The sequence below is a fragment of the Dipteris shenzhenensis genome, chromosome 16 (assembly GCF_047967505.1).
Source record: "Dipteris shenzhenensis isolate YYH24624 ecotype China chromosome 16, Dip_SZ_1.0, whole genome shotgun sequence".
NCBI classification, from domain to species: Eukaryota; Viridiplantae; Streptophyta; class Polypodiopsida; order Gleicheniales; family Dipteridaceae; genus Dipteris; species Dipteris shenzhenensis.
In genome coordinates, this window is record NC_141611.1 from 2242893 (window position 1) to 2268874 (window position 25982).

At 40.3% G+C, this 25982-nt stretch overlaps 1 protein-coding gene and 1 long non-coding RNA gene across 2 annotated transcripts; one reads left to right on the forward strand and one right to left on the reverse strand.

The window, feature by feature from the left end:
* Window positions 1–4851: 4851 nt before the first annotated feature.
* LOC147892393 (leucine-rich repeat protein 2-like) lies at window positions 4852–7159 on the reverse strand. The gene is made up of 7 exons (XM_087387017.1): window positions 6677–7159; window positions 6243–6375; window positions 6027–6098; window positions 5793–5936; window positions 5622–5693; window positions 5386–5457; window positions 4852–5169 (listed from the first exon to the last, which is right to left on the reverse strand). The coding sequence occupies exons 1-7, from the start codon at window positions 6930–6932 to the stop codon at window positions 5097–5099; spliced, it is 822 nt and encodes a 273-aa protein (XP_087243143.1). The 5' UTR covers window positions 6933–7159; the 3' UTR covers window positions 4852–5096.
* A 905-nt stretch (window positions 7160–8064) lies between these two features.
* Window positions 8065–10210, forward strand: LOC147892394 (uncharacterized). Its single transcript, XR_015542363.1, has 2 exons — window positions 8065–9480; window positions 9554–10210. It is a non-coding gene; the product is annotated as an uncharacterized LOC147892394 (long non-coding RNA).
* Window positions 10211–25982: the final 15772 nt, after the last annotated feature.

A 25982-nucleotide genomic window follows, 5' to 3' on the forward strand; every position in this document is an offset into this window, starting at 1 on the left:
TACTAGTGTGTAATGATTCCAAGTAAAGAATGCTGAACTATAGAACAAACCACGACCAATATCCCCTATTGAACACATCATATCTAGGAACCCCAAACAATGAGCTTGGCAGACATAATATCCCTAGTCTCTGCTACACTGAGCTATGAATTTTGAACATATATACTTCATAGCTTGTTGCCAAAGCTTACATTACCTACTAGATTTCAGTTTTATATGAGCTATAATTAGATCGCTCTCCCACCCACAAGCCCTCTCTGGTTGTGGCACGTGAGGGACTCATACTTACTGCTAAAAAGAAGGTATGGTGTGATTTTCCTAAGCAAAAGCTACCCTCAATTTGTTTGATCTATCAACATGTGCCTATTTCGGTGAAGTAATACCCTTGCCTTTAGATTTGCCCTTGTCCTTAGATCGACAATCTTTTGCCATGTGACATCTCTTCCCACGGGCATAGCATTGGCTCTGACCTTTCTTATGCACAGTTGAAAGTGCTTCATCACTACCATGAGACACCTTCAGCTTGGAACAATAGATTCCTCCTCCAAGAGGTGGGAGTAGAGATCATCAGAATCCAACTGATTTTTTTTTACCTCACCGCAATGCTCGAGAAGCCATATCAGATCCTGTGGAAACTTCATGAGAATAAGTGCATCCAATTGGGAAGAGGACAAGGTGACATGCACTTTCCAAAAAGTAGTCATGGATGATCCGTTCTTGATTAAAATGACTACATATAGATACCTATAGAAAAATAAAAACTGTAGAAATGACATTGCATCCCTAGCAGAGTGATCCTCTAACTTGGACCCATCCTTTAGAAGCATCTTTTGCCACTAGGGGGACCGCCTTTGTAATGGTCCATACTAGTGCCAAGCATGCCTTAGAAACACGGCCCTCCCAATCATGCAATTCCTCAAGGAAAGCTTCCTACGGATCATTGGTCCACCACCACTTTGTGCTCATAGGACATTCAAACTTCTTCTCATGGCCTTGAACAATTTCTTAAAGACCCTTGTGGATGAACATAGGACATTCAAGCTACTTCTCATGGCCCTGAACAATTTCCCAAAGACCCTTGTGGATGAACATAGATCCACATGTGCAACTTCTAAATGAGCATAGTTGGACCCATTGAGTTTGTCCTCCTTGCTCATACATTGGGGTACCATGGTTCCACTTTAAGTAGTCACACACTGATGCTTAAAGTCATATGAACAACCCTTATGAAAGGGAGGGTGAGTGGGAAAAGAAGAAGAGATAGGGAGGGTGGCTAGGGAAAGAAGAGAAGGGAGGTTGGATGGGGATGTAGGGAGGGGGGAAGAGGATGCTACAATGTCTTCTTCAAAAGATTCCGAATCCCTTGCTGTGTATGCCTACGACAACTTCTCTAGACAGTTGCTAGTGTCTTAGACTAGCCATGCCCTCATATCTTCTTCGATTGTGGTTTGCCTTCTTTCTGAGCTATCCTCCTTACCATAACATATTGTGCAATCACACACGATTAAGACACAGGCAATGGTTTCATCCATGCACACTGCAATTAAGGGTAGGTGGGATATGGGCAGTGATGATATCCCAAATTCAATGAGCAATAACCTCCAAACTGTTCACGTCTGCTAGCAGTAAATGGTGTCAGCCCAAATAATCTCTAGGTCCAAGCACATGTTTCTAGAATACCTACTATAGCTGCTCTAATACTATTCCAATGTTGCACATTGCAAAAACATAAACTTGAGGAGTAAGAGATAGGGCGAGACAGAATGGGGCAAGATAACGCAAGAAAAACAATGTCAACCAGATGTGTGAGTGAGGATGAAATTGAACAATCCACATGTGGTAATGGGGTCCTATTTATAGTATGAGGGTAGGAGCTGCATACAACCAACCCACTCAGATAGTGGGTCTGTTTGACCTAAACCACGTCAAGTCAAGTGACCCAAACCATGTCAGGTCAATTGACCTAATCTTGATCAATCGACTCGACCTTGGTCAACCATAATATAGGCTTCGTTAGCCCCAGCTAGTTGACATAATCCCAATCTGAAATAGCATGCTAACTAATCCTCTAACCTACCCCTAACTCTAGCTAAATGCCTTAATAAATAGCCCCCATTCTAGTTGAGTAAACTACTTCTTTCTAGGGCGAGCTCACCCCACATAGAATCCCTCACTCTCCACACATGAGATGCTCAAAATTATAATGCTTTTAAGCCATCTCTTTGTTAAACTTGGAATTTTGCTTTTGGAGGGTAATGTGTCCATCTTGAATGTATTGTTGGAGCATAGCATGTCTCTTCTTCAACTCATTGATCTCTTGATGAACTACAGCTTCATCCTTTTTGGGAGAAATTATGGACTTCAAAAGGGAGAGGGAGTTGAGAGAGAACTTGAAAGAGAAGGAGATAGAATGAGGGGACTATGAAGGACATGGGAAGGCTAGGAATGTAGAACTTCCTTCTTTCAAAACTATGTTTTGATACCTACGATGTGCACTCTGACAAAAAAACTCACTCAAATGTGCTCCTAAGATATAAAATCAACTGATACCTATTGAAAAACAGGATGACCTCTGAATAACTACGGACTATAACAATCCAAAATTTTGTTTCGAACTTGCACAACAATGACCAACACGTAATAATCTGTTTCAACACATATTTGGATTTGAACTTCATACGTGAACAACATGGAGTTAAAACACACGATGAATACCTTACACGAATAAGTGTTCCGATATCATGCGATGGTCTTCAGGGAGAGAGATTTGTCATTGCATGGCTTTCAAAGTTCCTTTTAAAACCAATTCAAGTGTGGTCATCTGCAACCGGAAAGATATGTATGTAGTGTGGCAATGAAAACGTATCAACCCCTTTATAGATCTTATATATTGATAGTTCTATACACCCTTACCGCTTTGAGCCAATTATTGAAACAACAACTCAATCTGATGATGAAGTTGTAATTCTCGCAGCAACCACAAACCCAAATCTCGCACCTAGTGTTGAAAACCAATACTCAATTGACACTATCTTGCATTATCAGCATAACCTCGATGATTGTTTATTCGATACAATAAAGTACTTAGTCGATACCATTGGACTCTAATATTATCGATGTTGCTTCAGCTTGAATTCTTACAACATTTCTCTTGATGCATGTTCTCGATGCAAGTAAGATTCAAATTCAGTAGTAGAGATGCCACATGGGATGCAAGATCGAAGGATGATATTTCATATGCTTATAGTCTATGACATAATATTATTTAGGTTGCAACCAAGGCTGAGTTATGAGCTCTTGTAAGTGTAGTCTTATTCATGTATTTATTGGGCTTCAATTCTCAAAAGGTGCAAATCTTTGCACATCACCAAGGAAATAATAAAACACTACCCCTGACATTTGCTGGGAGGATCGGGTCTTGTCTCCTGTTTATATTTTTTTTCATTCTTTTTTTTTTCTCTTTATGATATTTTCATCAAACGGTAGGATCCAAGTTTCAGTTTAAGATTGTAGTTATATGCTCCATGACAAAAAAAGGAGCTTTGAAATATAGAGAACTATCAATGACAATAAGCGAGTCTCTCAAGGCTTTGAAGTAACCTTGCATTTTTCAACTACATGGATGCAAAAATTATCCTATTTCTTTTCAATAGAGCCTCATTAGCCGAAGCTAGTGCTTTTGTGCATACATGCACTCTTGTTAAGTATTAAAGACTTTAAAACAAAAAAGTAATGTGGGACATAAAATTTAGTTGATAGAATCGTTCCAGTACAGCTTGGGAAAAGAAAAAGGACTAAAAGCTTAAGAGAACGTATAAACATTTTGTCAAGCCCAATTACCACCAATACCAAAGCCATCACTCTTCGATTTCTTTTAAATTAAGAACCCAACCACCTTTGTGATTAGTTTGCATAAGCAACAACCCAATCTTCAGTTTCTTTGTAATTTAGAACAAAGATGCACTAGGTCTAGAACATGAAAAAACATCTAGAAGGACATATCATGCACTTGAGAGGAGGCCTACTAAGTTTGATTACAAGTGATGACCCACTCAGATTTTCCAAAGCCAAATCACCAGCAGCAACAATCTCTAATTAGGCTTATAGTTAGCAAGTCAAGAAAACTCTAGAGAGAGAGAGAGAGAGAGAGAGAGAGAGAGATCAAATGTGTGCCCACGCAGTTGCATGCTTGTGTACAGTTGAGGAAATGTAAGTAGTAAAAGAATACTACTCCCATCAAACCAACCAAGGGCAACTCTCATGCATCTGGTTTCCAGAATCTCGAAAATAAAAGTGGGTCTGTAAATGTGATTTTGTAGCCTTAACCAAAAAAGGCCAGGCAAACTCTCTCATGGGTTCACATGTGTGCGTAAGCGGCGGGGCATGGAAAGCCTACTTGCCTAAATTAAAAGTTACATAGATCTGCACACAGGCGTAGAGATACCAGCATGGAAAGCCTACTTGCCTAAATTAAAAGTTACATAGATCTGCACACAGGCGTAGAGATACCAGCATGGAAAGCCTACTTGCCTAAATTAAAAGTTACATAGATCTGCACACAAGCATGGAAAGCCTAAATTAAAAGTTACATAGATCTGCCTAAATTAAAAGTTACATAGATCTATGTAACTTTTAATTTAGGCAAGTAGGCTTTCCATGCTCCTTTACTCCGTTGTTAAAGATGCAATCCTAATGCGTCCTAAATCTCAAGTACAAACGGGTGTTCCCAGGATAACACTTGCTTGAACATTAGTCTTTCTTCACTAATCAACCGACTTCAAACGTGAACCTTTGTAGAGCACACATGGAAGAAATGATACAGATACCCTTTTAATTTTCAGAGAAAAGAATAGGTAGTAACGCTGAAAACCATGCTGATTTCTAAATGAGATGATAACATAGTATTTGGCAGATTCTGTATGATAGGTTGCTCTGAGACAGCCCTTACTACAGTTACTTCAGATACCGCCCTTACTTTTGAGTACACGGATACTCCGAGCTGACGTAGATAGCGCCCAAGTAACAAGTGTTAGCCAGTACGCCAAAATGGCATCCGCAATTTGATCAGGCATATCATTGACATTTACTGGCCCATTTCAGGAGCACCCTGAATTATAAGCAACTGATCCTAGGAGTTCTGGGCCGTTCAACCGAGGATTGCTCTCAAAACTTGAATGCCATCAACAGAAACAAGCATATCAGAGCTACTGGTCATTGAAAAGAGGTCCGGAGTAACAAAGTACAATCGTGAAGCAGTTGATGGAAATTTAGAGCAACAACATGAAATCTTAAGACTTGGGAAACACTAGGCCATGTGACATTAGACAACATGCAACTATTAATTGTAACATCAGACATAAATTTGAAAGAATCCAAAACCTATACCTTTTTAGAGGAAAATGTTCGAATGGTCCCGCTATTGGTATGGTTCCACAGAGATCGTTGGCAGAAACATCTCTGAACAAAAAAAGTTAATAATAGATACCAAATCGTGTACAAAATTGAGAACAGCATGAAGGCCAAAACAAAACCGTACAGGATTAAAAGGAAGGTACACCCTGAGCACTGAAATTTGACTCGATAATGAAAGAAAAGAAGGGCAAAAGAAACATGAGTCATACATGACTTTAAGTCCGCTGATAGTTGTAAGTGCACGAGGTATCTTCCCAGTCAATTGATTATTGTTGAGGCGCCTTCAAAGCAGAGAATCAAGATGAGCTTCATTGAAAGCTACTAAAATGCATCTAGATTGCAAGGTCAAAAGCATTAGCATGCCAAAAAGTTCAACTTACATAAAAATAAGGGATTTCAAATTTCCTAACGAATCCGGAATTGGACCGGTAAGGTTGTTGCCATAAAGATCCAGGCTCACAAGCTTCTTCAGTTTGCCCAACTCCTCAGGTATTCTCCCGCTGATCTGGTTTTTGTAAAGTTCTCTTTTTGCAATTGAAAATAGCTTTGTCAGGCCCTCCTGTTAAAAAGAGAAAGACCATGAAACATCTTCGTGTACTTAATTAAGTACTCACAGAAATTGAAGATGTTGAAGGTTTCCAAGCTCAGGAACAAGATGGCCCGAAAGGTTAGAGTTGCCTAGATCACTGCAACAACCACCCGTTGTTAACCATTATTGTCGTTAACTATGTCCCGATTCATGCGCAGGAGGGGAACAACCATCTCAAGCCTCACGCGCACACAGTATCGGCCACATATACGATCAGCGAGGTTGGATTATTGTTCCTTACACTCTCATCACAACATTGTCTTGGTTGCAAGTGACGTGAAACCATGTGCAAGGATTAACAAGAGTGGGATCCCAACTTTGCAGCACATTATCCGGATCCAACAAACTTCTCCTGAAGGCATGAAGAGCATCTCCTGCATTCAAAACGTGCACGTTTACAAGCGTCACAATAGTATCCTTAAGAATTCGAAAGGAAAGGGGAATTAACACCCGAAAATCAAGTAGTGAAGATTGGAGGAGCAAGGGACGACGGCGCGACGCTCGGAGCTGGCAGATTCGAGATTCATGGTTGCAATTGTGACTTGGGATCATAGCAAAACCAGCATTCGCACAGAACAAAAGAAATCACCTAAAATTTATTAACGAATCGACGGGCGGCACACACAATCGTGCAGAAGAGGCGTTTTGCGAAAAAGGAATTGCGAAAGGAGAGACCTTCGGAATTGGAGGAGACGCCGGGGGGGACGAAGAGCGCAACCACCAGCAGCACGACAAACTTTCTTGTGAAATCCATAGCAATGATTGCAGAGATGAGGGCACCCAATTTACGTCGTCCGAGAGCAGGGAAGAGGAATAACTTCGCTTCGCTTCTCAGGCCAAGCGACTGGGAGCTCTTTAACCAGTGTGGCAAGCCTACGACATCAATCAAACACAGACTGACCCGTAACTGACCATCAGGGCGATGTTGCATCAACCAGAGAAGATGAGGTTCGTGCAATATTGCCAGTAATTGGATGAAGCGAATCGATCACTCAATTCGGTGCATTGAACGATCATGGTCACAAGCATTAAGCTACAACCAGTGCTGGTAACCGGATCAATGGAAGGACCGACTCTGCATCCAACAAAAATAGAAAGCTTCCTCGCAAGCAAGCTCTGCAGTGCGTACTACGAAAGCAGTGTCCAGGAGGTGCCAGAATTCAAGAGTCGACTTTGAGGTGAAAAGTTGCCAGCTACACGCGCTCGCACTTAAGGTCGCTGTTGATCATCCACCACCGCCACAAATGGGTCTCTCTCATAAAAAAGCGCGAGGAATCAAAGCCAGCAAAAAGTCCTTCAACAAACAGTGATAAGAGTCCAGACTCCGACTCCAAACAGCGCACACACCCTGACCCCGCATCAGACGGTCAACTGATCAAGTTGCCCCCAACTTCCAACCCATTCATGAGTGATGACCTTTGACAATTTACAGCTTCCCTCCTTTGACGATCTGCTGTCCTCTTGCGGTGGCTTGCTCTTTCTCTGGAGTTCACAGCTTTCGCTGCTTTCGCAGTTCCCATTCCAATTTTCCGCACAGGCAACACATCAACACGCACTGCGCAGTCCATCACCATGGATGGGAAATTTCGCACATCCGATCCGAGGCGCAAAATTCAAATCGCTCGCCATCCGCCATCGGCCATCACATCACTAGTCCTCGAGCACCCAAGTTCCAACCTATCTCTAATAATATGCCAATGTGCGTGACACCTCACACGTCCCTCTGACTATTGGTCATATATTACGGACTCTTACCGCGTGCAAGGCGCCTTTAAAAGAGCTTCCCTCCCAGAGTTCACTGAACTCTTCATACATTCTTGATGATCGGAGTCTCAAATGTCATCAATGATCACTCATCATCTACCCTACCTTCGCAGATCCCACCCTCTGCCAGACACCTGCCCTCGTGGAAAACAAGCCTAGCATATAGTGCTCCTCTCCTCTCCGCGGCTGCCACCCAGTCTCCTCTCTCACATAAAACCTCTAACCACTTATAGACCAGCTACCACAACCACGTATCCTTCAATTTACAAGACTCATACTAGCCGTGGCTTGCCGTCGGTTGAGGGCTGTAAAGGAGTAAATTAGCTGGTTGTGTCATGGTGCCTGCTTACGAGAATCACTGAACAAACCTAACTAGATGAGTGACAAGTTCGTTTCGTCTTGAACGTTACAATCTCCACCCCCATAAAAGACCATCATCCAAAGGACAGCGAATTGGGCTCGATAACTTTTGCAGCTGCAGGTGCATCTCAGCCGCCTTTGCCCTCCGCTCCCATACCCCTAGCCTCTAGGTAGTCAAGGCATTTTTTGTGATGGCCGTACACTAACCTCTGACTCCGAATACTGTTTCCCAATCCTCACGCCTCTCAGCTCGATCATGTTCACAGAATACCTCGGTTCACAGAATACCTCAGTTTAGCATAGGCACTAATTAAAAATTACTTAGACTTCTCCCCTTGGGCAAAGGGAATGTGTCCTTTGAGGCTCTTGAGGCAAATTCTTGTTCCAGCGCCGGTTAGGAGCCATGAAAGGTCGAAAAGCTTGGAGGCGCAGGAGGTTTAGCTCGTGCTCCTTGTTAACTCGACATGTCGGCTGACAGGAGAAGGACAATAGAAGCTAAGAGGGCTCAGTTGCTCGTGGATCCTGCTACAAGAAAAGTGGTTGGTAAAACGTCAGGCTCCTTTGCCAAGGCAGTCAGAGCAAGGGACCTAACTGTCAATACTGTGGAGCTTGCATGTTTGGAGAACGATTTGCAGCGAATCAACCTGAGGAAGCGAGAGAACTTTCAGGCTGGTGTTGGTGCTAAGCACAAGGTGGTTCGTGTTTAGTTGGATATTCGACTAGAGGCCTTATGCAGAGGATACTCGCGACTTCTTGACTGTGGTGTGTTCACGCTGTTTCTGGGACGAATCTCTTCAGAGGAGGAGTTCCCAAGACAGTTTCTCTCTGCATACCAAGGAAATGCTGGTTCGTTGGCCGTGGCTTCTTTCAAGCAACGGTGCAAACAACCGGTGAGAGAGAGTGGCTTATCTCAGCTATAGGGGCAACCTGGTATATGTAATACCCTGGAGCGCAGGTTTTACACCGTAAGAGGTTCTTCAACATTAATGTCCAGTTTGGGTGCATTTCCTTGGGCTTAACGAGCAATTGGTTACAGAGCTTATTACAGTTGCTTCAAGCTTATGTACTTGCCTCTTGTTCAACCTAAGAGAGCTTCCCCAAAGGTCTGCTTGCTATGGGATAGGAGACAAACCCTGCCTGAGGCTCTTGAGCTGGAGCTTCCTAATGGCTGGAGTGTTTTTGTTGAAGTTCGGTTTGGAATCTTTCCGGACGCCTGCTACTTCTGCAAGAGAAGCGGAATGCCCGGAGAAGGAAGGACTGGAGACACCTCATGCAGTGACGGATCCTGTGCTGGAAGGCGTTTCGGAGGGGGAGCTGCTAAAGCTCATGCAAAAGACTTGGAGATTGCATGTAAGGTCCTGTGCTGGAAGGCGTTTCGGAGGGGGAGCTGCTAAAGCTCATGCAAAAGACTTGGAGATTGCATGTAAGGTGGCTAGTGTCGACATACATGCACCAGCTTGAGAAGGTTCAAGAAGAGTCGAGTAATAAGGCTCCGAAATCGAATAAGTCATAAGGACTCTGAAGGTCGAGGTGAGTTTTTCAACAAAGTTAAAGAAGTTCTTCGAAAAAGAAATAGGTTGACAAGGCACCCATGAATGAAAGCTCGCCGCTGGAAGGTACCTCAAGGAAAGTGGATTCTCTTAGAGTTGTTAAGAGTCGAGCCAAAAAGGGGGGCTCCTCTTTTGTTAACATTTATGCACCGTTGCCTGAAGACATAGAGCAAGAAGGTTGCGATACTGATAAGTGATTTGTGACAGAAGAGGCTACAGTTGGCCTGTCTCTCCTAGAATGTAAGGGGAGAGTGTGCGTTCTAGAATTAACACAGTGTATAAGATTTTAGCGAAGGCAATGGTCAACCGGATCAGGTTCATATTGGGAAGGATAATGCATCCTTATCAGTTTGGGTTTGTGGCTGGTAGGAATATCCATGAAGCAATTCCAAATGCTCTTTTAGCAGTGGATTTTGCATTAACTCCATGCTTAAAAGCTTATATGATAGGGTAAGCTGGGATTTCATCATGCACGCCATGAAAGCTCTGGGACATGGTAGGGGCTTTACAAAATGGTCAGAACGCTTTTCTCTAATGCTTGGGCCACAGTTTCTATCAATGGGTTTTATTATCAAAGCTATGCCCTTTAGAGACTGATAAGACAAGTGTGTCCATTGGTGCCCTTGCTATTTGCAATCATCATAGAACTGCTGTTGGCAAGGATCAATCATCATTTGAGTTGTGGAACAATCAAAAAGTTGAAAATGCCGAATGGGTCAGCCTTTTGCTTGCAATTTTTCGCTGATGAAAACACTAATTTTTTTGTTGGCAAAGAAGCAAATCTTTGTAAATTCTTTGAAGTCTTCGATAAATTTGCAACTTTGTCAAATTCAAAGATAAATCTCAAATCAATATCCTTGTGGCTTGGGTGGGAGGATCCCCCCGAATGAGTCTCAGCTTATCAATCCTTTTGGGTACCAAAAGGGCAGATTGTCCGATATCTGGGTTGCCCACTTGGAGTTGCAGTGACCTTTAAGAATAGACTTGAGTGGGCTCATGAGAAGATTAAAAGCAAGGGTGCTAAATGGATGGGGAAACTAATTTCGTTGCTAGGGAGAGTAACAATTGCTAATCATATGATGAAGTCTTTGATGGTGTATACTCTCTCTCTACTATCCTTCAAAAAATCTTATCTTAGAAAGGTTGATAAAATCATCTCTGATTTCATTTGGAAAAATAGATGGCATGCTCTGAAGTGGGAGCTTATGATAGTCCCTAAAAAGGAGTGGGTCTCTCTTCAATGAAGGATAATAATGATAGCTTATGTACTAAGTGGTTGCTACAGATTTGTTGCTCTCAGCCATGGGCTAAGATTGCAAGATACCTGATATACAGTGAATGCTCCTTCCTAAGGGGTGACTCATCCTGGGCAAGATGTGCTTCTTTTTTATTTTCCTATTAGGATATCGTAATCGCAGTTGCCAATTATTGACAAGATTGGTAGCAAGTGTGGAAAGAGAAATCACGGGGCTCCTATTGGGATGGATTGAGGTCATTGTATGGGGATGCTTCTTTAGGGAGGTCTTTGTGGTTGTCGAATTGGGCGCTCTAGCTTTTTTGCATTTGTATCCACGTTAAAGGATTGCTGCAAAGGGTTTGTTGTTTTTCAGACAGATCTAGGACCTTGGTGGGGGCAAGTGGTTTTTCGTGGATGTAATTGCCTCCAGGTTTGGATTAAGTGGGCCAGACAGAAGAGTAATTGAGATGCTGATGACAATAATAAAGGAGGACTGGCCCACCAGCTAGTATTTTCAAAATGACAATGGTTTCAGAGGATTCCAATGCAAGAATGGCAAAACATTTTTCAAAAATACTTTGAGAGATATTGCGGATGATGCCTTGGTTTTGGTGCCACAAGTTACAAAGGATCACTGGAAGCTTTATGCCCTTTGGACAGCTTAAATATTTGGGTCTCTAGGCTTAGAAGGGTTTAGAGAGCCACTCCATTCTTCTAACTGAATTTTTTACTTTGGAGGGTGTTGATAGGGAGACTACTAGTAAAAGTTAGATTGGCAAAATGGAATCCAAGAGTGACTCCACAATGCCCTTTTTGTAAATTGTGTAGAGAAACGCACATGCATATTTTATGGGATTGTTTCGTTGCAAGAGGAGTATGGAAGGAAGTTATAGATAGTTTAGGCAGAGCTTAGATTAAGATAAAGTTAAGTTGGAGAGTTGCTCTATAGGGGGATCGGAGCAAGCTAAATGACGCCTTGCTTGAGGCTTGATAAGTGATAAGCGGGATTGCTATTTTAAGTCTTTGGAGATATAGAAACAACATAGTATTTCAGAGACCTTCGTATGGTCGAGCAATTGGGTTGATAGCCATAGAGGAGGCTAAGAAAACCACGAGGATTTTTGGGGAAAAAAACATGGTGGAAGTCACTAGAAATCCCATTTTTCACCAAGTGTTATGCACAACCGTCATAAAATGTATCTGAGATGTGACATTCGAATGCACTCATACCCAATGGGAATGATACTTTGCACACACATAAATACAATCTATGTTGAGTCATGTGCAAAATATCGTGCCTATCAGATTTGCTTTGGATGGTCAAACATACCATAAATTTCGTTTTTCACCAAGTGTCATGCACAACCATAAAAAAATAGTATTTGAGGTTTATTATTCGAATGCTCTCATACTCGACGGACACGATGATTTAAAAACGCATTAATATAATCTAATTAGAGGTGTATGAAAAATATAGTGTTCATCGAATGTGCTTTGGATGGTCAAACATGCCACAAATTTCATTTTTCATCAAGTGTTATGCACAATTGCCAAATAATAGTATCTGAGGTGTGTATGATGGGCATGATATTTTGAAAGGGCATGATACTTTGAAAACACATTAATCCAATCTATGTTGAGGTTTGTCCAAAGTATCACACCCATCGGATATGCTTTGGATGGTCAAAGCCGGCACAAAACCAGTTTTTTATCTAGTATTATCCACAACCGTCAAAAAATAGTATTTGAGGTGTGTTATTCAAGTACGCACATATTGGATGGGCATGATACCTTGCACACATGTCAATTTCATATTTTTTGAGTCTTGTGCCAAGTATTGTGCCCATCAGATATGCTTTGGATGGTCAAACTCGCTACAAACCCTATTTTTCGAGGGTGTGGCAGTGCTCACACTACCTTCTATGTGCAAAGATGAAGTGATTTTGACTACTATGTAAGAGGACCTCCCTGTGTTGCTTCTAGTGCTGCAATCTTTAGCAAGCTGCCTAGCTAGCATTTCCAAAAATGTAGCCTCGTGAAGCTCCATTGTCTTCTTGAAGGTTTCTTTAATGCAACTTACTGCTAGTTGCAGGCTATCACAACCAATCCCATAGCTAGTGGAGTTTTTGGGCCAATGAGTAGCTTTGGGCATTGCAAATCTGAGCCAGAATCCTGAAATTTCAAGATGTTGAGCTAGAGTTGCAATGCTAGCCTAGCATTCTCACCCAATCCTAGCCCTCCATGGGGCTGTGAGACTTACCTACTAGTGGGGCTGAGACAGCCACACTAGCATGCGCGCGGAAGTCCTCTAATATGAGTACACTAATATGAGTACACTGTAAAGGTGCCTTGGATTGAATATATATTCATGTGCGATTGGATTGTCTAATTTCCTTGAGATGATTTTTATTTAAATGCACAAATTAACTTTCAAAGACAATACGTTACATACACTTAAAACTTCTAATGTTTATTCTTGATCATGTTCTTTAAATTAAAACCAACCAAGAAAGGTCCTTGTAAAGAAAAATTGCCAATTGTTTAAGTATCTTTCACTAAAAAAAGATAATGGAATTTGGATCCCTCAAGAGTGGGAATGTCCTCTTGAAATAAAATCAAACTCTAACAAAATATCAATCTCAAACAAAATGGCTTTTGGGACTCTACACTAGAAATTAAAAAGACAAATTATAGACTTTAGAAAAAAAATTGGATGTGCTCACTAGATAGTTGTACTTAATCCCAGATGGGTGGTTAGAAATACTCCTTATGCATTTTTAAATATTTGTACACAAATTTAGCTTTTTTTTTGCAATTAAGTAACTAATTATATTAAATTATTATTCAAAGTGGTATCCAAAAAACTTTCATGTTGAACACATGTTCTAGTGTTCTAATTTTTTTCAATTATCCCGTAAGAAAAAGGAAAAGGGACCCACTATAGGCCAATATAGAGTTAAGGCAATGGGATGAGACTTAAGAAAAGGGAAATGGGACAAAGTTGAGGGATTGAGTATCTCATGTATGTCTGCATGCACAGTTGTGTGTGTAGGAACATGCACAGCGCACACACCCACACACATCGTTATCTATTCATGCACGAGAGGAGGGGGGAGGTCACGTTAGCTCAAGGTCACTTTTGAGATCTTTTACCTTAATACATATCTTCACCTACATCCATATCAGAAGTGAACATTATTTGCCATCTTACCGATCCTTTCCAGTTTGTCAATCTGGTCTTCCTTTTACTTGGTCACTATATAGCCCAATCCTTATGCCTTTTTTTATGTCCACATCTCTCTCTCTCTCTCTCTCTCATTCTCAAAAATGCCAACTTGTTGAAAACTTTTTCGGGCTACAGGACTAATTTGACAATGCACATATTCATTCTAAATTGGGACTTGGTTGTGAATCATGCCCTTAGAGGGGTTTGATTGTAGACTCCTACTTGTGGAGAAGCAAAGCTCCCTAGAAAGCTTCTAAACACTCTCATTGGTGCCCCATTGGATACATGTTTAAAGGAAAGACTTTCAGAGCATCGTTTATGCAATTGCATTTTCTTTTTTTTGAACAACAAGTTGTTGACCTAATATTTCACTATTTACTATTCAAAGAAAACCCACACATAGAAAATGCTTCTTGTCTTTCAAGAAAGGACTTCACAAGTGAAATAAGGACATTAAAAAGTGAGCAAAGCTTGGTGAATTTGACGCTTTCCTTGCAATTCAACCAAGTGTTATTTTATGATTAATGTGAATTAATGGCTGTATTTGAAATTTTGAGCACTTCCCTAACTTCTAAGTCACATATATATTCCATTTTACTACATTTCATTATCGAAGAGAGAGAGATTACAAAACTTTTAAATTCCAAATCTAAAATTTAAAAGCATCTATACCCTAAGAAACAAAGCAATATATATATATTGTCTTGGATCAATAAGTTGTGCTCTTATTGGGTGAAAACCTTTTTTTTATATGTTTATTCTTAAAAAATGGAGCTTAAGGAGGCGACCAAGATAGACTCAAAGATATTTAGGGAGGATTTTTGGTAGGGAAATCTAGTCTCTTGATGTGGAAAATATTGCATTGTGGTTGCCAATAAGGGGTAGACTATCTAAATGGACGGCAATTAATCCTGTATGCCCAATGTATGGATGTGCTATTGAAGAAGTAGAACATCTTGTTTGGGCTTGCTTGGTGTTTAGACATCTCTAGCGGTGCTTGGAGGAGGCTATTAGAAAATTGGGGCTAATGGCTCGATTCTCTAGACTTGGTTGTAATTGGACAATGTTAATTATTGGTGATTCGAAGTGGACACGCTCTACTCTTGTGGTATGTTGGTCATATTTACGCTTGGCAGTTTGGATTGTGATTTGGGTAATTCGTAATCAAGTGGTGTTTCAAGATGGGGCTCGAAGAATTTGTGTGACTTTTATCTCTGGGGTCTAGTGAGAACAATGCATGTAGATTTTCCCATTATCACCACTGATAGGAAGTTTCTTGTTGTTATTCAGAGTCTTCGTGTCAAGGTGAGTGGAAATGGGCTCCTCATCAATGTAAAGTTGGGGGCTTGTTTTTTGTATGCTTTATGAATAAAAGGTTGCCTATTTGTTATTAGCATTGACTCTTTACAGGTAGTGCTACAATGAAGGGTTGAAACTCTTGAGCCATTATTGAAAGAAAAAGAATTGGCATCTATAGTTAAATCCATTTAAATAGCACGTCTTGTATAAATGTGAAACTTCTAAAACTTTAAGTTTTCTTTACTAAACAGAAATGGTGAATTTTGAACCCATTAAAGTGAACATCCTCCTATAATAATATAAAAAAATGCTAACATAAGATCAATTGCAAGAGATATGGCATTTAAGACTCTACAAACAAAACACGCAAGTCACATAAAAAGGATTAAAGAAAACTATGAGGGGGTCACTACAATGAAAAAATCTCACATTATGTATGCTTAACCTTTTTAGAGGGAGAGATTATGAGAAGCTTGTGGAAGCTTGTAGAAGCGAGTTTAGGGCTAACCCTTCTGTATAGACGAATTTGAAAGCAACAGATGGAGACAAACTCTGTTGGAGCTTGAGCGAAAGATACCTCTATCTCAACAAACACTAAGAGTGTAGTTGGAGCCAACAAAGAAGTGTTGCCAGTGAGTGGGACTAAGAGTCTCATCAGACCTTGTCTACATGTTGATTATAGGATGGAGACGCTCCACTTCCCTAAGACCGACTGGACCAAGGATATGTTCTCTGCTGCAGGTTTTTCTCCTCTACTAATTTGCAAGACAAGTGGGGGCCATGGCAATAGAGTCAGTAAAGATAACGACAAGAAGGCTAGAGAAAGTGATGGAAGTAGATCTCCTTGGTCTTGGACTGGAACAAGCATTGCCTCTAGAAATGAGGGAGTAGATAGTAGGTCCTCTTACAAGGGGATACTACAAGAGTTTAAGGGAAAAATCTTCACCCCTCCCTTTTCTCGAAACCTTGCTCACACTCCCAGCTTATAATGAGGGAGTTCTAGAGAAACCCCCCTAGGAACTCATGGAGGAAGACCCCCAAGCGACCGACCTCGATGGAACTAGCTCTGACTTGGAGGTGAAAAAAAGGAAAACAATCTATCGAAACTAGTCACAACCAAAGAGAATACAATTGTGGATCCCTCAAGTAAGTAGGGATGTTGTGCAACACACATGAATTTCAAGTGATCTTGCTGAGAAGAGTGATCAAAATCAAGTCAAGGAGAAAGAAAGGAATACAGTTGAGTGTCCCCACTGGCATAGAACCTAGCCATCTTAGTTCTCATGAAAAATTGACGAGAAGAGCAAGGAACAACAAGAGAAAGAAGCATCATTTGCTAAGGGTAATGTTGCTTCCTTTCTCAATGAAGACCTGCATCTAGAATCAATAGATTGGATATGTATGCATGCACTCACAGGCTTCTTCCTAGGCCTAGACCCCCTATTGCTTTGCTTGAAAATTGTATTAGATCAAATTGCGGAAGAAGAAGAATGGTCATCACTAGTGTGAGATTCTTGAGAAAGGGCTTCTATTTCTTCCTTTTTGAGCAAGAAGAGATGGCTTATGATGCATTGCATTAGACCTTTTGGACAATAAAAAATCAGCCACTTTATATAGAATATTGGTTTGAGGACTTCAATCTAGATAGGCCCAGATCAACCTCTATTAAATAACAATTCATTAACCCTAGATGTAGTCCATGGCTAAGGAATTGCCTGACACTCTGGTGATTGTCATTAGGAATGGTGAGGTGTACATGGAATAGCCCCTGGTTTATAAAAACCTCCTAATTCTTGCTTTTAATGTGGAATCTCCCCACATACTATGAAAAATTGCCGCTCAAAATTCCTAAGGCTAAATCTATCAAGGAAGCTTCTCCCCCCCTTTTTCTTCTCCCAAGCCTAAATGGACTGTCAAAAGTAACAAAGAGCAAGTTGGATCTAGCCCACCCAATCCAACCAAACCTCCCTCACCTCAACAAGGGGTCTACCTCTTCATAAAGCTATTGAAACAAAAAATGCTTTTGATACTATTATGGACCATGAAACTAAATAGTGGATTAAAGAACAAGGGATGAAAGAGCAGGATGACAAGCTCGGATGGTCCCCAGAGTTTGAGAATGAGATTAACCAGAGGAACTTTATCATGTGATTGACACTGATGTAGATTATTATGAAGAGGAACTTCCTCCACACAGTGTTAGAATAGAGAAAGACATCATCTTAAAGGGCAAATCCCAAGTCACTCTTTAGAACAAAAGAAGGATTTCCCAAGTCAAGAGCCAGAAGCCCCCCCAAAGAGACATACCCCCAAGGCAAAAAATGGGAAGAACAAGAATGGCAAGTAAACCCATCTTATTGATCCTATGTGAGGTCAAGAACTATCCAACTCGTTGAGAGCCAATGCTCTTTCTCCCACTTTTATTTCCCTATAAGAAGTGAAGGTAACTGAAGAGGTACTTGAACAAAGTTTGAGATTGGTAAATAGGAGAAGATTATGGTACTATACTTGGCATGAAAATGGCAAAGCAATGATAGCTTTGGAGGTGCTAGCCCACTTTAGTAAAGGCATTTTAGATACTCAGACCGATAGAGAAGGAAGATGGATTGTCTTGCCTTGTAGAATTAAAAAAAATTCCTTTACTTTGGCCTCAATTTATGCCTCCACAAGGTCACAGTCAAGAAGATGCACTTGGGATAGTCTAAATGGTTTGGGACTCTAAACATGGTCCTACTAGGGGACTTTAATATGGTTGAACTCTCTGAGGGTAGATGGCTAAAAAAGGGTTCAACATTGAGAGGGGCTGAGCTTCATGCTTGGGAAGAGCTCAAAGAAAAGGCACTTGTGGGACTTCAGACAAGTGGGAGAGTATCGAAGGGAAGCAAGACTAGATAGAATCTACATATCTTAGTGTCTATTGCAATGCTCAGACTATTCCCTCCAAGTCCACAACCTTCTCTACTTTAGATTTGTTTAATCACAAACTTGTACTGACAAAGCTTGATTTTGGCAAAGGAATAAAAAAGCCCATCCTGGTTTAAGGCAAATCCAGGACTCTTTAAGCTGCAGAATCAAGATACAAGTAGGTGTGGGTTCATTATTTTCTTTAGAAACCTCTGCAACAGAGGCTTGGTAGATAGCCATTTCCAACACCCAAAGAAATCTAAAAGAAGTAAAATAGAATAGAGCAACCATTCATGCTAGAAGAATGGATAGACTCAAAAAGGACCTTGAAGATCTAGAACACCAGGCCAGTGCCCAAAATACACAAGCTCAATAAAGACTGCCAAAAAAGAAAAGGGAAATTAGAATACAAGAGCAGATAAAGATTAGTGAGTCCAAGGTTTACTTTAGGAACTGGTGGGTAGGCAAGATACATAGACCCACTAGGAAAAATTTCAAACTTGTTAGAAGAAAAAGAGCTCAAGAGGAAATCCCTCTTCTAAACAAATGAAACTTGGTTATCTAGCATCCTCAAGTGAAGAGAACCTAGACTTCAAAGGAAAACACTTCCAAGGCATTTTAAGAACAACAACTAAGGCCAATGATAGCATTATAGAGGCAACGATAGTCAATACTATAGTTTGATAGAATGCACCTTGGCAAGGATTTAACACTTCAGAAACTAAAAGACGTTGCTTTTACTATGACAGACGGTAAGACACTACGTGAGGATGGGTTACCTTGTGATTTCTACAAATGCTTTTGGAAAACTATCGGCCCCTCCCTGATGAAATTCTAGAATGAGAACTTGACCTTGAGATGTTGCCTTCTCATCTAAATGTTGGAGTTATCAAGCTCATCCAAAGGAGGGAGAACTGGAGGCCTATCAAAATGATAGTTTGTAGCTACAAGATTCTAGCCAAAGACTTAGTGGTAAGACTCCAAAATAGAATGGACAAATGGATCCAAACTAAATAGAAAGGTTTTATCAAAGAAAGGCATCTACTAGAAGCTATTATAAACATCTGGGAAGGTTGTGAGTATGGTACTAAAACTTTTCAGGATATGTTCTTTCTCAAGGTTGATTTTGACTAGGCTTATTACAAACTAATATAGGATTTTCTACTCCAATATTTGAAGGACATGTGCCTTGGTAACTAGGTCACTATCTTTGTCAAACTTCTCATATCCAATGCCTGGTGCAGAAATGACTCAACCTTTCTTACTGAAGAGGTCTATTAGGTACGACTGTGCTCTTGCTCCTCTACTCTATGCTATTGCTATTGATGCCTTGAGATGACTACTCCAATGATAGATAGATGAGATATGTCTCTAAGGGATTGAACTTCCAAATGGTTTACAGCTAATGAACCAATAGTTTGCAGATGATAGCAACCTTGCTCATACACCTTAGGATATCACCACAGCCCTCCAATGCCTTGATGCTTTTTGTGTGGCATTTGCGTCTATAATTAACCACTCCAAGATAGGTATGCAATACTCACAGATAAGGAGTAGATCATCCTTGAGCAGTTGGGCTACAAGAAGATTCCCAAAGGGAAAGTCTTCAAATTTTGGGGATTCCCATGGGATTTGGGGTCTCCATGAAGGATAGATGGGACTGGTTCCTAAATAGATTTAGGATCAAACGGGGATCAAACTAGATAAATGGAGAGGCTTCCAAGCCAACCTAGAAGAAGGGAGAAGGATGGTCCTAAACCATTGTATATATGCTTGCATGTCCAAGGTAGGTCTTGAAAAAATTATTTGATTATGCAGAGCTTTCCTTTGGGGAGGCTCTAACACTAAAAGAAGAATTGCCAAAGTCAAGTAGTCTTTACATGAGACCAAAAAATGAGGGGGGTTTAGGAGTCATAGATATTCAACAAGCCTCATTCAAACTAGCATCCTCATGGGTTATAAAAGTAGTTCTTTAGCTAGAGGCAGACTCAGATAAAATCCTCCTTAGAAATTTCAAGTATGCCAGACCCATAACAGCTCCTAAATGGAAGAATTACCCCATATTCTCTGCCTTGTGTTAACCCCTGTCCTATCAAACCAAGGTTAGACCAAGGGTAGTCAGCTTTGGAGATCACTCTAGAAGGATTTTGAACAAGTTAAATGCCAGATAGTTTTCTCTGGCAAACATGCTTTCATGGGCATTGACTCTATATAGGTCTCAGTTTTCTTCAAGCACCCCTCCCTCAATGATGCAAATTTGGTCAAATATTTGCTCCTCTTCAAAAAAGATTTACAGAATTGTGGTCAACTATGGCAAAAATATGGATTCAAATGGAAAACCTAGCATGAGATTAGAAGGGAGTTTAGATTAGCCAACCAGGATTAGGCTCTAGTGATGAGAAAGAATTCTTCTATGGTGAGAACAAGTTACTTGAAAAGGTGGTCATGTCCTTAAACTTGCCAAAGAGTAGTTGGGTGTGGAACTCTCACTTGTATCCTCTACCAATAGCCTTTAATGACATTGAAGCGATTGCTAGAACACTCAATGCCAAATGGAAACTAGCTGACAATGAGATCAAATGGTAGAGCAGGTTTTTGTTCATTTGGATCAAAGACATACTAGAAAAATATGCCACTTTGTTGTGGCTCATTCCACATAAAGCAGTGTGGACTAACTTTAGAAGTGAGAGGATAGGGAAAAAGACAAGTTTCTACAAGAAATTCCCCTCAAAAAAAGAAGATGTCTTTCACTTGTTCATCACTTGCCCTTACCTTGAGGCCAAGAAATTTTGGAAGTATGTCCAAATGCAGGTTGGGGATTTCATAAACAAGAAATAAATCTTACTAGGGGAGTCATGCAAAATGCCTCACTCTCAAGATGATCCAACAAGAGCACATGCACTGTGCTCTATATGGTGGATTGCAAGGAAGGTCTACTAGTTTCAAAATGAATCTTCAATGCCCTTCATTCTTTCTCATGCTGGTTTGAAAACAATAGTTCTCTCTTTTAAAAGTAATGATTACTAATGCATTTGCATATCATGTGAGTAGGCAAAATAGCTCCTTGGTCAACATATATACAACTACAATGAAGCACTCTCCCATGTACAGGAAGAAGCAGAAGAACACTGCAAGGCTTTCAGCAACTGCAAAGGTTTATCAGACTGTCTACAAAACCCAAGAAATCCCTCCTCTTTTCTTGGTTAAAGGAGAACTTCCTTGAAAGTCTTAGGATGTTCTTGCTACATGAATTTCTTAGGGTACACTTGCTCCTTTAATGTGTCAAAATACACGTGCTCCACAATTGTATCAGAATACACTTGTTGGCTGCCCTAGGCAATTGTATACACTTGTATATCACAATTGTATCAGAATACACTTGTTGGCTGCCCTAGGCAATTTGTTCAAAGATCTCTATCATGGAAAGATCTGTATTTTGTAACTCGGCTAGAATCCAAGGACATATATAGAACATCAATTTATTAATATTTTGTGAATATATAAACTAAATTTTTGCTCCAAAAAAAAATCCTTCTGAATATAGGAGCTAATCCTTCTCTTCCTCCTCATACTTCCCTCCCTGAGTAGAAAAATTCAAATTCATGATTCAAAAATTTGAGAATTTGAGATGAATAATACGTAAGCATGAAAAAATTAGGCTAAAAGTCATAGCCATGTTATGTTTTTTTGGTGATTTGCCACAGAAAATGACCCTCATATATTTTTCTCGAGCTTGGTTCTCGAGCTGAATAGAAGAGATTAAAAAAGGGAAAGAAAAGAAGGAAGGCTATTAGTTGCTCTAGCAAGCAATCTCGAAGGTCTGAACTAAAATGGAATTTGTTTATTGCTTGTGTGAGTTCTAAGGGTCTCTATGGACTCTTAGATCTCTTGTGTGAAATGTGATGGAATTTGTCTATTGTTTGTGTGAGTTTTAAAGGTCTTTATCGACTCTTAGATCTCGTGTAAGTTCTTCTATGAATCTCATTAAAAAATCTCTTGTGTAGATAGTTTTTTTTTGTAATTTGATAGAGTTCTTAAGACATCTAAGATAGGCTAATTATTGAATAGTTCTTAATAGAGTTCATAGGATGTCACTTTTAAGCTCTTAAGATCTCTAAGATAGGCTAATTTATGAATAGTGTTTTTTGTAATTGATAGAGTTCTTAGGATCTCATTTTTGAGTTCTTAAGATATCTAAGATAAGCTATGTAAATTATTAAGATATCTAAGATACTATGTAAATTATGTTTTTTTTATAGTTTGATAGACTTCTTAGGATTATATTTTTTTAAGTTCTTAAAATCTCTATTACTTTGTCTCTAAATTTGACATTTTTTACACTTAATATTAAGAGAAAACATTATTCTTTCAATATTATCTGAATGAAAGTTTTGCAGCCTTGTGAAATATGGTAAATATTTAAATGTAGATAATAATAACTTTCATTCATACACTTACTTTGAGAATATTTGATTCTCTCAATATTATGTGAATGAATGTGTTATATCTTTATAAAATTGGAGTCCTTGCATTTATCATTGAAAGAATATATATGTACTTGTTCATTTTTATGTGAATACTTTTAACTAGCGCATTCTTACACTTACATTGAATGAATATTTCTTGCTCATTGAATAGTATGTGAATGAATGTTTCACAATGTGTATTGCCAGTGGAGCCCTATGCTAAGGTGGCAGGAGTGGTCATATGAAGTGATTATGGAGCACTGTATGTGCTTGCAGAGGTCCAATGTGCCACGTGGCACTAATGATGTGGTAGATGATGATGTTAGTAAGGTGACATGGTAGATGACATGGCACTGATGATGTGATGATGTGGCAATGATGACATGGTAGATTACATGTCACTGATGATGTGGCAAATGACATGGCAGTTGACGTGGTTGATGAGCTGGTAGGGTGACATGGCCTGATGACATGGCAGATAAGGTGCCACATGTCCAAAGGGACCAAGCACTTAACCCAAGGTAATCTTGACCTAACCCGGGTTAAGTTCTATCTGCCATGTAGCAAAGAAATCTAACTAATCTATTGAAATGTGGTCAGTGTGACCTAATCACAGTTAGAGTAACCCCATGTTATCTGCCACGTGGCAGGAGGTTTAGAGAGAAGCTATAATTTCTCTCTTTCAATGAACGGAAATCCTTCACTCAACGGAAGTGAATGGAACACTCAATCTCTCTCGATCTCTTGATCTCTCTCGTACTCTCAAGGATCACAATGCCTCAGCGGAAGGCAAGGGAACTCTGATACCATGACAAAATATGAAGAGGGGAGAGGAGATGAGTGGAGATGAGGAGAGAGGGCATAGCTAGAGAGCACACTACAAATGACTAACTGTACACTAGATTTAGTTGAAAAAATAGAATATATACAAACCCATTTAGGGTTAGGGTTAGGGGATCGAACCCTTTCCTTTAAAGCACTCTATTGGGTTAGTGCTATGCACATATGATCACATGATGATGCTATGCAAAGTAATCACATGATGTTGAGTGTGAACTCTCAACACTTATATGTGTGGAGCTCTAGTAGGCATTTTTGGGTCATCTCGGTGAGTCGCTAAAGATGTCCTCTTTCCATCATGCCTGAGGTACTTCAACCATCTATCTAAATGGTTCTCGTTCCAATAAGAAAATAAGAGCATGGGTTCATTGTCTTGGACTCGACCAATGAATCTGATGATGCCTTGATGATGAACTACAAACAAACATGTGGCCTCCTCTATAGCACTTGCTTGCAACTTAGTGGATGTCTTTCCTCCCCCTTTCAAGACTTTGAAAGCATACAACTTCCTATGGTCAATTGGCAACACCAGAATGCTGCACAGGCTTATGTTCATGCATTAGCCTATGCCCACTGCTACGTGCGGTGTGAAACACACATCTCATTCACTGGAGAAATTGGAACCCAGGACCTTATGGCTTATGTCACATGAGAAGGTTGTGATAGCATGGTAGATTCAAAGTGTTTCTTTGGTGCTACAGGTGGTGAAGGCAAGGTGACAACAAGTGCAAGTGTGGGTGAGTGGAAAAAAGTTAATGTAGATAGGCTGTCTGGTACAATAGTTCATGCAAGTGACGGTACAAAATTGAGAGGAACGTAAGGTGGGAAAGGACATGTGGGAGTGTGCGATGGTAGGCCTACAAGGTATGGGCGTTTTACATGTGCTTGAAGATTTGGGGGAGCATGTGCAATGAGAAGGAGGGCTGGTAGACATGAAGCATGGAAAGTAGGATGGAAAGCTGAACGTGGAAGGAAGGTTTGTGGTAGACATGGAAGGATGGGTTGTGGTGGATGAACTAGTGCTTATGGTGGATAAGGCCATGTATGAATAGGTGGAATTGATGCTGATGCATCTCCTTTTCCTTTGAAGGCATGCCATGCATCCTTTATATATGCAGCTCATGTGTCGATGGTTGGAACCTCCCATTCTTGTCACAACCAATGATGTTGCTATCTATTTGAGCAAGACATCATCAACTCTCTAAGATCAAGTGATGCATGTATTGGTTTCCAAATTCTACATCTAAAAACTTTTCATGCAAGGCTCTTACTCCAAACTTTGCCATGGAGGTCGCGAGGTCCTGCATGTCGCTTTTGCCATTGTTGAAAGTGGTCTCAATGCCATCCTGATCAACAATCATCAATAATTTGATATTATCATTCTTGAGGACCTTCCTTTGGGTTTACTAAGATTAGGGTGATCAACTTTCTCTTGTCACTAACATGAGCCATTGAACATGAATGCAAGTTGCAACACAAAATTCAAAATCGGATTCAGTGCCAGAAATCGACCATGTTTCCTCAAGAGATCCCAAGGAAGCAAGGCAAGATAGAAAGGAAATGGTGCCATGTGTGGTTATCAAGACCTGTACTATAGCAATATGGATTCCCCTTAGGATATTTCAAGCCAAGGTAGAAGAGATAAAAGACGTTAATGCATTCCTTTATAAGTGCATCATTAACAGGGTCTTCTAACTTTTGTTCACCTTTGTAAATGCATTCTCATTAAAAAATGCATCCAACTCTTATGACCTAGATCATGCAACTACATCTATTACTAATGTAACCTTAGACGTACCCAAATAGTTCATAAATTTTTCTTGTAAAGTGTGCAATGCCTTATCACGTGCAAAGGAGGAGCTCAATGATGGCCCCACACCACATTGTATCTACATGCAATCCTCAACTAGCTTTCATAGTGGAAGTTGTAGAGCATATAGAGAGGCCATCGAATTTTTGTCGCAAGATGTCATTGTAGCAATCAAGTCCTTACTCCATTTCCTAGGATGCATTGATTGGCAAGGGAGAAGAGATATAAGACGTTAATGCATTCCTTTATAAGTGCATCATTAACGGGGTCTTCTAAGCTTTGTTCACCTTTGTAAATGCATTCTCATTAAAAAATGCATCCAACTCTTATGACCTAGATCATGCAACTACATCTATTACTAATGTAACCTTAGACCTACCCAAATAGTTCACAAATTTTTCTTGTAAAGTGTGCAATGCCTTATCACGTGCAAAGGAGGAGCTCAATGATGGCCCCACATCGCATTGTATCTACATGCAATCCTCAACTAGCTTTCATAGTGGAAGTTGTAGAGCATATAGAGAG

Coding starts and splice junctions, on each gene's coding strand:
- LOC147892393 (XM_087387017.1), bottom strand. CDS start 6,932: ATGCAACATCGCCCTGATGGTCAGTTACGGGTCAGTCTGTGTTTGATT. Junction 5,937..6,026: donor CTTCAACATCTTCAATTTCT/GTGAGTACTTAA, acceptor AATTGCAAAAAG/AGAACTTTACAAAAACCAGA. Junction 5,458..5,621: donor ATCAGCGGACTTAAAGTCAT/GTATGACTCATG, acceptor TTTTTTGTTCAG/AGATGTTTCTGCCAACGATC.